The sequence below is a fragment of the Pectinophora gossypiella genome, chromosome 14 (genome assembly GCF_024362695.1).
Source record: "Pectinophora gossypiella chromosome 14, ilPecGoss1.1, whole genome shotgun sequence".
NCBI classification, from domain to species: Eukaryota; Metazoa; Arthropoda; class Insecta; order Lepidoptera; family Gelechiidae; genus Pectinophora; species Pectinophora gossypiella.
Genome location: NC_065417.1, coordinates 5,773,141 through 5,786,579, shown reverse-complemented (window position 1 = coordinate 5,786,579; position 13,439 = coordinate 5,773,141). Strand labels below are relative to the sequence as shown.

General features: G+C 37.8%; 1 protein-coding gene across 1 annotated transcript in view; it reads left to right on the top strand.

Moving 5' to 3' along the window:
- Positions 1 to 471: 471 nt before the first annotated feature.
- LOC126372572 (uncharacterized) overlaps positions 472 to 13,439 on the top strand; it is a 30,502-nt gene continuing 17,534 nt past the window's right edge. The window contains exon 1 of the mRNA XM_050018399.1: positions 472 to 855. Coding sequence (XP_049874356.1) covers positions 704 to 855 — 152 coding nt within the window. The 5' untranslated portion in view covers positions 472 to 703. The remainder of the gene's footprint in view (positions 856 to 13,439) is intronic.

Genomic DNA, 13,439 nt, shown 5'->3' with positions numbered 1-13,439 from the left:
GTCAACGAAATAGAAAAGTACCTACTTAATTAATAGGTATTTATTCCCCGGCTACTTTTCTTTTAATGATTCTTCATTTCCAATTAACTTTATTCAACAAACTTTAATTAGGTACGTAGGTACAGGAACGATCAATTCAATGTTTACGATTAGATTTGATTGTTGTTATTGATTTTGTAATCAGAATCTTAACATCGTATTGCAACGCTACTCGTAAATAAAATTACTCAAACCAACGCGTGCAACAGTTATGAGAAATGCAGCTGCTAACAAGCAAATAGAGAATAAAAAAAAATTTTTTATCAAAAGGCATCCAAAAAAAGGCGGTAACAGACAATTGTTTTGACATTGTTCGAGGGATACAGAGTTCGGGTTCCGTGCATTCCGCGCCGAGATATGAAGCGTGATACGAGTACTGTGGCACTGGTACTGAGTCATCTTTCGTCATCGTGGCTTGTGTGAGTAGCGGAGTGGAACTCAGGGCCAGTTCGCTTGCACCGGCGGCCGCGTGCGGTCAAATCCACAGCGCGTCGACTATCTTGGCTATTTTCGTCCAAGCCGCTCGACTACATTGATAAGCCGGCAAACTACCCTTGGCTACCGACCGCGGCGCACGTTCGTTCATTCGGCGACGTTGACTTTTAAAACAGTGTTTTCGAACTCGTTCGTTTTCGAATTACACTTGCAAATTGACGAGTGACGGATGAGTGAGGTTTCGTTGTTGAAGATATTGTGGGAACGTGGCGCCATGGAGAGCTGCTACAAGTTGTACACCTGGATCAACCACACACTGCTCATGCTGCTTCTCCAGATCTTCTGGAAGATGAGCCAGATCTCTGACTACTTCAAGGGAAAGTGAGTAATATTTGCTATCTGCATTTTTATGGGCCTAATCTTCGGTATCGGCGTTATCGTTCGCGCATAGTCGAATCTGACAAGGAAAGTAATTTATTCGCGTGTAATATATTCGAATTCTAGCTGCCTTATATAATGTTTCATTTGATAGTTCCAAAGCATATTTTGAAATGTGAACTTACTTGGCAAGTTATTATACAATCTTTGACAAACGAAATACAACCTTTGGACTTGTTCCTCGATCGGATGAGCGTCGGCATCGATTAAATCTAGTTACCTACGGAACATGATTACTACGTTGTTACCTTGTTTACTATCGTATCTACTGTTACAACCTATGCTAGATGTCTAGGTGTCTATTTAGATTTTGATAAATCTGTTATTACTAGAATCGACTTCAATGACGTTGCACGAATCGTCTTTATTTCTACCGTAGGTTGCTAAGTAGGTAGGCAAAGAACGGTCTGGTCGTCTTCTTCTATCGTGTGCGTTTTGAGGTGGATTACCAACCTCATCAAGCATCAGGGTTACTATTGAGCCGCCAAAGTCCCCTGACATGGCTCATGTAACGACTACTAACTTGCATCAGTAAGTATTAACGGGGACCAACAGCTTAACATACCTTCCTAAGCACGGATCATACGGATCATCTTACTTTCGGACAATCAGCCCGTTATCATCCTGTAATATCCTAAATTAGGGATCACAGAGTGATTTTTGTGATATGTCCCTACCGGGATTTGAACCCGGAACCTTCGGATTGTGAGCACAACGCTCAAACTACTGGACCTCGGAGGCCGTTACGGTCTGGTATTAATGAAGTAGTACCTACCTAACTAACTAGGTACCTATGATTTTAATTTTTGTAAGATTTGTCTTACTGGTGCTAATTCGTGTAAACACCATCTAATTTTATTTTAAGTTATATCTGTCATTTTCTTATTCGCCGAAAAAGAAAGGGACGGGTAATCGACAATCATAAAATGTATGGAACACACGTCAATTTAAAGCACAAATCTAAAACAACCGTCTAAAAATTTAACACTATCAAACGGTTTGCATACAAGCGAGATACCATTTTGATTCGCCCGGGTTATCCATTAATTTACTCATTCTTCCTAAAATTAAGAGCCTTCAATCATCCGTCCCTTTCCTTTTCGGTGGATAAGAAAATGACTGGTATCACTTAAAGTAAAATTAGGAGGTGTCTGCAGGAATCGGGGCCATTGTGTTACCTAATTGATTTAAGTTTAGTTTCACAAGAAACTTTTATTAGATTATGGCTGTTGTAGGTAGATGTAAACTGGCATATTTTGTATTGAAATGAGCCAATTCAAACAGCCAAGGCAGAAAAGATAATCGTGTTCTTTTACTTCATTGGTGTAAAAACTTGTATAAAGTTCGTCACTTCCTATTTCGACAACGGTTATTGAAGGTGATCTGCCTATTGAATCGAGTTTTGGCACAAAAAATAGGTTACTTACAAATATTAATTTTAGTTTAGCACTGGCCTGTATACCCAAGTATAAATATAATTGCATCACGTTCGATTCTAGCTAGGTATTTTGGGAGAATAAGTTTTTAGGAAGTTGTCTTTTACTGACAAAAGGGGGGTTAAAAAGTCTACATCGAAGTCATTCATCTAAAAAAGCAATGTTGCTATTTGACATTTGTGTGCATTGCGCAACAACTTCTACGATGATGATGATGATAAGGTAATCCTGATGCATTGCCCATTGATAGGTAGGTAGGTACTTACATCAATTTCTCGTCGACCCCTACTACACAGCCATAGCTCATCTAATAAATTGTTCCTTATTCTGCCTAACAATATCTACGTATACATATCCCAGTCCATAAACTTTATGCACATAACACAGAAGTAGGTACGATAAGGTGCAAAATTCCAATCAGTTTCTTGCAAAGTAATAAATCAACTGGTTGCACTTAAGACCTCCTGGTTACATGTCGTTTCTGTACTAGTCCAAAAATACCTACAAAAACGTACATTTTATAATTATGACAAACTAATGGTTTATAATTTTTACCACTTTTTACAAATAATTCGCTGGGCTCAGTGACTGCACTTTTGCCCTTTGATTGTACCTAATATATACGGAAAAAATACTACCGCTTTTTAACGCAAGACACACCTACGTAGTAAGTAGGTATATGCGTTATATTGTGTAGTAGGTGCCTACCTAGGTAGGTAGCAGTTAGGTTATATAGGTAGTATTTCATAGTTTCAAATGGCTCACACCAACACACGTGTTAAAACTCGGTCGCTAACACACTACGAACTTTTTTATTACCTACGTCTAATCTATAATCTATACCTACCCATTCCTACAAAGCAACTCGAATATCATTGTGTCAGTTCGCAATGGGCCAACTATTGTGTGCTAATATTTCTCATAATGTCTTTTATCATTTTCTAGGTAGGTACGGTCACGAGTACTAATATGTATACACTTTGAAACCATGTCACATTACCTTTTTTGACTATTATAGTGCGACAGGGTTCTAAATTGGGTACATGATATTGCTCATGACTGTACTTAGGTAATATATTGGTGCTGAATCCAGTACGTATACACCATCTAACTTTATTTTAAGTTATACCTGTAATTTTCTTATCTGCAGAAAGGGAAAGGGACGAGTAATCGACAGGCATAAAATGTATGGAACACACGTCAATTTTATGCAAAATTTAAAAGACCCTCCCAAAATGTTATATTGGCCAATAACTCGACAAAATTAAGTTGACAGCACACGTAAAATGGGTTATATATCAGCGAGAAGCCTATCTTAATCGCCCGGGTTACTCAATCATTTTAAAATTTACAGTCAGTCAAATCAATCATCCGTCCATTCCTTTTCGGGATTGAAAGAAAATGACGGGATTAATTTAAAATAAAATTAGGAGTCTGCAGGAATTGGGGCCTTTCTGGGGCCGTTCGTTAGTCCAAAAAACATATCCGGGTTCAGAAGACGAGGAAGACCAAAGTTCCTGCAATGTTTCCGCAGATGACACGTCAGATAGAGCAAAGTGGAAAGAAAAGTCGCGGAAAGCAGACCCCACCATCATATTGTGGGAAAAATGCAACACAGAGAGAGAAATAGAGATTTCAAAAAAAAATCCTAAGTAGCCGTGGTAGCACGGTTGAAGAACGCTTGACTATCATTGTGAAGTCGCAGGTTCGAATCGAACACGGGCCCAAACTTTTGATTTTCGAAATTGTCTTCTGAAGTCATGTTTGGATCGTAAATGACCATCACTTGCTTTGAAAGAAAACATCGTGAGGAAACCCACTTGTCCGAGAAACACGGTCCAGAGGTATGTGACCTAACTAGGTTGGAAGGTCAGATAGGCAGTCGCATATGTAAAAAACCGGACCTGTCAAATTTCCAAGTTACTTTCTGACGTATAGAAGGCTTGTGTAGAAGGAATACCTAAGTTGGTAACATTTACATTTCCTAGATAATAATGCAACAAAATTTGTTCTTTCATGTGATCAAGCGCATCTTTTGTTTACAAATAGGTATGATTCTAGTTATAACAATTTACTTGTAAACACTAGCCTGTGTGAACAATGCTAATGACCGCTAGTAGTACATAGAGTTCGTTGCTAATAATTAATTTTTTGTGCTGTTGCCAAAAAGAGTTTTTAGGATATACTTAAAATTATTAATACAAAAAAAATATATCGTCAAAACCACCTGATTGTCCGAAAAAGTAAGATGATTCCGTGCTTCGGAGTAAGCAGTCCCAGCTCATCATCATCAATTTAAGAGCCACGCTCTTGTCGGTGTAGCATTTTCCATTCCAGTCTATCAAAGGCCAATTCCTTGACTTCCCTATAAGACCTTTTCTTTAATCTGTTCCATGTAAGCTCTTCTTGGTCTTCCCCTTCCTCTCTTTCCTTCTAGCTTTCCTTCTATGATGTTTTTCAGTCCCAGCTATTAGCCGCTAAAACACTTCCACCAACCCGCAGTAGAGCAACGTGGTGGAGTATGCTCCTCCGATTGATTGAGGGGAGGCCTATGCCCGCAGTAGGACGTATATAGGCGTTTATATACGCTGTATCCTCAAAAAACCCGTACGTACTATAGCCTATAGTTGAAAGTGTATACATTTTATTTTTGTGATAATACCTAATCGCCAGTACCTTTCGGTTATCAAAGATATATTACAAAGTATTATCGCGCAATGTTTCGTAAATAAAACGATTTTGATAAACATAATTCAAGATATCGGACACGTTACAGGTAACGTGCCGCTTATATAAACCTAGAGACTCGCTGCAACTATTTCTCTACACTACACTCCTTCATAAATACATACATAAACTCACGCCCATGTTCCCCGAAGGGGTGGGCAGAGGCAAAAATAATCAGAAGACTATTTGCAGCGACTTTTGATACATAGTCCTAAGATCTTCCTCCTTAATAATCACACCACTTCGCAGCACCGCTCAGCTTAATTGAATCGCACCACTCCGTTCATAACGGTGTAAATTTATTTATTTTAGACGGTTCGCACCGCGGTCCGCACCGCTAGCAATGCGAAATGTGCGAAACAAGTATAAGACACGCTTATCGTAGACCGCCAAATGTGATGTACATAATCATCATCACTAATTTAAGAGCCACGCTCTTGTCGGAGTAGCATTCTCCATGCTACTTTTTTAAGGAAAAGTAAGGCTGTGGTTTCCCTCTTGCCTTCCGCCCCTGCAGTACTCTGTCTGACGCGAATGGGATGGCGCCCAGATTAATCTATTTCAAAGCCGTACTAGGGCTCTTGTCCTCAGCCTATGAATAGTACTGACAGTTACTGCTGCCCTCTGTCAGGTTCCAGGTTACAGTCCCTGTAACTTGCCCCTTCCGTCCTGCATTGTCGTACCTATGGCTTCCATAAACCAATGACAATGATATGATGATGTACAGTCATGAGCAATATAATGTACCCACTTTAGGACTCTGTCGCACTAATATATTTGACATTTAGTGAGACTTACAGTTCAATTTGTCAAAAAAGTTAATGTGACATGGTATCAAAGTGTATACATATTAATGTTCGTGACCGTACATAAACCTCTCATAATCTGGAAAATGCTGGAACTTCAGAAGAGAGCTCCAGTTCTATTATGTTTCTTTAAGTAGACACTTTTATTGATTAGTGATTTGATAGTGGGTAATCTAATGATAGCCCATTTGTGCGCACGACTCGCTCGGGTACCTACCAATTTATTTAATGGTAGAAAATTAGCCTTGCGAATCATTGACTGAAATCGGCTTTAATAGATTGGAAACACCTAATTTTAAAAACTCATATTCAGATGCCGGAAATTCAAAATTAACCCTATTCACACACGGGTTCGTTGCCACATTCGCCCAGCCAAGTAGTGAAGGTCAAAATAAAGTTGCCTAATTCGGTGATTTTATAGTCATCTACTAAATAATGAACATTCAAATTCAATGTAGAATCAAAGAGCAAAAGTTCAGTCACAGCCTAGCGAATTATTTGTAAACAGCGGTGAAATTATGAGCCATTAGTTGTCATAATTATAAAATTTATGTTTTGTAGGTGTTTTTGGTCTATTACAGAAACGACATGTAACCAGGAGGTCTTAAGTGCAACCAGTTAATTTACGTATATTACTTTGCAACTGATTGGAATTTTGCATCTTATCGTACTTACATCTAGTCAGATTGATAAACATCCATTCCATTCGGATTGTCTCATTTTAATCTTAATTTTTCTCAGAATGAATACTTTTAACATTTCTTAAGATATTAAGGTGGCTTGTATATATTGCAATTTTTACGAAACGCGTGTACCTATGCACGATATATCGTGAGACATCCGCTGCACGCCGCATGCCGACACACTCGGCCAAATATTTGTAAACACCGACTCACGCGCAATGTAAGCAACTAAATAGGCTCGCGTCACCCGTAAACTGTGTCTTTGACTAGAGATATAGCTTATTATTGGTGTTTTATTTAAGTTCTTTGAGAAGTTTGAGGAACCTAACTCATAAAATGCAAAAAAAAACTTTTTGCCCGTTTAAAAAATAAGGAAATTAAAGCAGTGTTAAGCACTGTAATGCATTGTAGATATACATATATTATTATATACATTTAAGTTTACATTTTCTTGTATCATATATAATAAAAAAAAGAAGCGATAAAACAGCAATAATTTATGTTTAGAGTTTATTTTAATCTGGTGTAAAAATAATCGTGACTAACTAATTTGTAATAGGTAGCATTGTAAACGTACTAGAATGAAACAATTTACACAAATGACACGACAAAATTGTATAAGGTGAATGAGGGGAAGACCGGCATACTGTTCTATAATTTGAGTTTAACTGGATTTATTAAAAGCGATGTTATAATGTAGAGCAAATCCTGCGATCGGAAATGATAGATAATTTACTTGGTTATATTTATAAGTCGCCATAATCTTTATACAAGAAGTTATTGCCACTAGCCGGTCTTTTAGCCCAGACGGTCTTCCCCACATTGACCTTACTACGCAAGTTTTAAGTGTTACGGACCTACTTGGGCTATAGAATCAATTATTAGGTTACTAATACCAGGCGAATGCAACCGTATCGTATTGAATGTATTGTTCCACATTGCATACATAATGTTTTTTTGCAAACAATTTCAAGGTCCCAATATCAGTAAATTGACCTCAATAAATGTTAAATATCTTTTAAAAGTATAGTCTGGCTATCTTTTATTACAATAATAATTGCTCATGATCTCATTGTTTATGGGTTCGGTTATTGGAAATAAAGATTAGGTTTGATGTTACTCAAATAGCTAGGTACCTAATAGTGTATTATATTAAATAATAGTTAATACATTAAAACCGCCTTTGAAATACAGAAACATACCGGGCGAGAGCCCTCAGTGCTCCCCATTTGTCCGGCCAAGAAGTCAATCACATATGCGGCATATCTACGGTAAAACACGTCAGAAAAAAAAACTACTAAGAAGACAAGCATGTCGCGCCTACTAAGTAGTGTAGACATAAACAATTACTAACTGGAAAATTATTATGAAATCCGTGACAGTCCTGTACAGAGTACAAAATGATTTAAACCGTAGTTCAGGTAGATCGGGCTCTAAACCTCTGAATTCAACTTTATTATTTTGAATTCTGATTACTAAATAAACACAGATCTACAACTTACGAAAAACATTTTCTTTTTTCTATTTAACTTATTTATGAATTTTAATCAACGAATTTCAATCAAGAATAACGTAATAATAAGTCCGACATTTTATCACGCCGTCACAGTGTGCTTCTATGACGTCACAGTGTGCTTTTCACACAGATTCCATAGTAGTTTCGTGTTTTGACGTTTAGTAAAAAGTAACTGATTTGACTAGATGGAAACTACCCTATTGGAAATCGGTTAATGGCAATGGGCTACTGTTACATGGAACATTTTCTCGCTAATTCCCGTTCCCGTGGGAATTTCGGGAATTCCTTTCTTAGTGCACCTCTATGATACCTAAGCTACGCGTCCCTTCCAAATTTCAGGTGCCTACGTTTAGCTGTTTAGGCTGTGCGTTGATATGTCAGTCAGTGAGTCAGTCAGTTTCTCCTTTTATATATTTAGCTGGTGAGGATAGTGGGTGCATGTATTGTATAATATGCTATACCTCTGCCTACCCCTTCGGAGATGCCGGGGATGCTAAGTAATGTTAACTTATTATAATCTAGTCGTCCAACACGCTATACGCGACGAGGTACCACCTCGACCATCCTGTAATACCACTCCTTATTAGGAGCACCCAGGGGCAGGGTTCGTAATAGCTAATTAATGCCATGTCTCTTGCGAAACTGGTTTGAACTAGTTCTTTGATAGTCGATGACCGGTAATGTTAGTAAAGTGTTAGATGCAACGATAAGGTATAAGTCCGTTCGCGCGTTGTTTAATAAAAAAAGAGTTACTTCTCTAACTAGTACATGTATTTTTATACTTCTAGGAGACTCCCATATCTTGTACTTGTAAATTTTAACTGTACTTACTTAAAATATTTTTTTATTAAATAAAAAGATTTTGCTACGATTTTGTCTAAATGTTACTAACAAAAAAAACCTTTAGATGTTTCTTCCCTAAAAGTGTCTGTATTTTATTCCGTGGAGTCAAAAAAAGTAATTATCAAGTTATGTAAGTAGAAATTTTTTTTTAGGTAGGTAGGTATGTATGTATATTAATTTAGAATCGGTTCGGTGGACGTCTTCTGATGAATCCTTGACATCTCACTATCTCTGCAGACTTCTGATTTGTACTATCTACCCTGCCCGTTAGGGATTATGGGAGAGATCACGGAATAGAAGAAAGAGGTTGTGAGGGCCAAGCGAGCGCAAAACACGCGCCATACAAGTATGAGCAAATAGTTCATACTTCAACTTTGCACTCCACTTGTCCGCAAACTTTACGACGGATAACCTGCACGGACTATCATGCACGAAGATCCCTCCTTGTCACAGGAAAGCTAAAAACCTGAATATGATCGACTATTTGTCAAATAAATAATTTTGTATGCTGTATCTCACGAAAAGTAATGATAAAAAAAAAATACTAATAATGATATAACCACCAAAAATTATAATTATAATAATTATAATTTTTGGTGATAAAATAATTTTTATCATTACTTTTCGTGAGATACAGCATATGTGTATTTATTGCCGGTAAAGTGGCTATGGAATTTGAGAAGCAGTTAGAGCTATCGTATTTATCTGTTTGCAGAATTAGCAGTAAAAGAGAGTGGAGTTGAATGGGTAAAATGCACGTTAGGGCCTTTCCAAACTCTTTTCTTCTATTCCATGGGAGAGACTATGCCTTTCTGTGGTTAGAGAAGTTACTTATCATCAAAAGTCTGTAACATTCCCATGTCATTATTTTTTACCTTTTATGAACTGTCTACCCAGTATCGCAGGTATCGAACTCAGAAAGCTGTCCATTTAACCAATTATGTAGAGTAGCCACTAGCTATGCATTAGACAACACGCATAGACTTATCGGTATATATTACCATAGAGCAGCCATACTCAACCTTTTATCCCTTGGGCCACATAGTCGCTACTATGCCTTGCGGGCCGCAATAGTCTACCTTACATTGTGGCATAGAACAAACAATTACTTTCGTACAATCGGGAGATTAGCCTGTAATGTAACCAAATCAGGGCTCACATAGTGATGTTTGGTTTTTTACTCACTAATGTGATGATGATCTCCGACCGATTTCGGCCATGGCGACCACTTCGACTCCTAGTCGGCACGACGCTGATGCGCCCGAAGATGGCTTATGTAGCCTATCTTTTCACTAATGTAGTACGTAGTTATTACAAGAGCCATGCCAAGACAGGAGTTTTTGGCGGCTCAATAATAACCTTGACGCCAGAAGTTGGTAATCCATCTCTTTACCCATACGTTCGGACGACGCTCAGTGGGTAGGCCCGCTACAAGGTGGACCGACGATCTGGTGAAGGTCGCGGGAAGCCGCTGGATGCGGGCAGCGCAGGACCGATCGTCGTAGAGATCCTTAGGGGAGGCCTATGCCCAGCAGTGGGCGTCGTACGGCTGGTAATGATGATGATGACCCATACGTTAGAAGAAGAATCAACGGGTCCCTGGGACATTGTCGAAATCACTTTGTGAGACTGTCATTTGTTTGGAAACAACACCACACACATAGAGACATCAACACACACACACCACCTTACTTGACAAGTCAAGTCAAATCACGTATCCCCATATTACTGAACCATTCGAAGGCTCTTCTAGCCCCCTTTCTGGAGACACCTCGTTTGTGGCGCTATGAGCGCTGTAACATAAAAAAAATACTAGTCTTCGGGTCGCATGTAGGGTCGCATAGAAAATGCTAGCGGTCCGCAAGTTGAGTATGGCTTACATAGAAGCACTATCTAATCATCTATTCCGTGTAATTAGTAGCAATAAGTTTTGCATTTTATGACTCTACATAGAAGTTTTTTACTGAAGATGGACTTATGGCTTCAAAGTAACCTTTCCGGATTTTTACCCCGGGGGTTTTAGGAAGCAATGTTTCTTTGCGGTCAATGCCCCCACATAAGCAACCACTTGGCCTAATCAGTCCGTATAGCTACTCATGTTAGGGCACTTTAATAATGAACTATAAGTATGTGCTCGTAGTAAGTTCTACGTGGAATGATATTTGCGGAAACTAACCAAAGGTGGTACACCAATTTCTATAATAAATAAGTTTTGTTTTTTTTTTATAAATACTGGTGCTCATTCCAGTAGACACCATCTAATTTTATTTTAAATTATACCTGTCCTTTTCTTATCTGCCGGTAAGGAAAGGGACGGGTATAATTTAAAATAAAATGAGGTGTCTGCAGGAATCGGGGTCAGTATGTAAGTAGGAACTATGTTTGCAACTTAGTCCTCCTACTCAAACATCAAAATATTATTTCTTACTTTTTATTTGACAGATTTTGAAGATGGTTTAATTTTTTTAAATTCCTTTTTTGCTCAGAGTCCGTTTAGTTTACCTAACCTTCCAACATATTTGACCTTCCGACCCGCGCGGGGTTAACCAGATACATCACATACCTAGGTAGGTATTATTTTGTGAAAAGTGACGTCACACGAAGCTCAATCATGGCCGCCCGTGTTTCGAGTCTTGTAATAGACAGATAAAAAACCCGTTTTCTTATTTTGTAAAAATAATATATTTAAAAATGATCTTAATAAAAAAATGGATAATTATCACATGATAAACTACCATATCCGACATTTTATTTTATTGTTACAACTGTCAAGTAGCCAAAAGTAGTAAAAAAAAGTTAAAAAAAAGTAAAAGTATTTAACATAGTCCTACATTTGCAAAAAAGGAATAATGGAGTAGGTTTCTCTTTTAATGAAAATGCTGTTGCTATTTGTTTGAGGAAGTATATAAACTTTACGTTAGGTAACTTGAGTCAATGTGAGTCATAGGTGAGAAGAAAATGTGAATCATATTAAAAGAAGGAAAACGAATGAAACCTTTTCTTTGCACGTGGTAGAGATATCTATTATTTCAGGCCGTGATCTCATAATTAATATTTATGACTAACTACTATGTTTGATAATGTGACTTAGTTCAAATAGTAATTTCTTAGGTAGGTACACGTAAAATCCTTACACACATTACACTTCTTACAATGCTTTTAGCTTACTTCATGTCACACCTCGGACACTTCATACAAAAAACCTCGTTTTACACAGACGATGGCCCCGATTCCTGCAGACACCTAATTTTACTTTAAGTTATACCTGTCATTTTCTTATCCGCCGAAAAGGAAAGGGACGGATGACTGACAGCTCTTAATTTTAGGAAGAATTAGTTAATGAGTGAATAACCCGGGCGAATCAAAAGGTATCTCGCTGGTATACAAACCCCTTGACGTCTGACGCCCATACGATTTAAGACTAAAGTAAGACTGGGGGGAGGTGAGGTAAACCTAGCTTAGCCGCTGGTGGGGAGGGGCGAGTTGCCGTATGTTTATGTCACCATATGTCAATCCCATACATTTTACCACTGTTACTGACGTCGTATACGTTTGCAATTTGGCTAAGGCCTTTGACCAATGATCTCTGCCAATCTACTAATAATGCCCTGGAAGCCTATATCGTCACTTTAAAGTGAATACCGCGTAAGCACTTTTTGGAAAATCGGATGTGATTTTTGTTAACAACAACCTCGCAATAGACAATCTTATTTCAGACCGTATTTTTACCTCATTTCAAAAAGGCGCTTATGTAATGACGTGATGATGACGACATACAGGCAGAATAGGGTGTTTCCAATAGGCACCCATTCCAATACGCCCCTGTCCAGCACGCTCCCACATTTTCCATTAAAAATGTATGTATGTCTTAAAATAGGTACCTGTAAATGCAATGCATTCTGATTCTCAAAAAAACAAGTGCTATCATAGATAACAGGGTACCGTCACACTTGCATCACTATCGATTTAATCGAGTGAGGTAATGTTAATGTACCGGTGACCTTAGCTTGTGTCCCAACTACGTATACGTGATAAGGCCACTGCTAAATGCACGCTACGGTCCCATCGCATTAAATGCTGGCTAATCTAGCTACCAACCTTGACTTTGCCTTTGTTTGTATACTCTTGGCATGTGTCGTATTCTTATAGTTACATATATACATCACTTCACACTAGCTTTCCGTAGAGAATTGGATAGAGAAATAAGTCGGTAGAAACAACTTGCAGCCACTTTTGTTATCGGTGTCCTAAGATTTATGGAAAAACATGTTAAAAATATAAATCTATTTTGAAGTAAGTACTTCTCATCAAAAAATCGAAACACTTCCGAACTTTTACATTTACATCCGATTAATTACATTATAAATTTGAATTTGGAACATTAATATTAAGAATTAAAACCCGTCATTTTTTATTATTTTATTTAAATAAAGCATTTAGAATAAAATAATTTATCTTTAACCTAATCTATTATAAATAAAACCCATAAAATGCACACAAAAAATATTTATTTAAT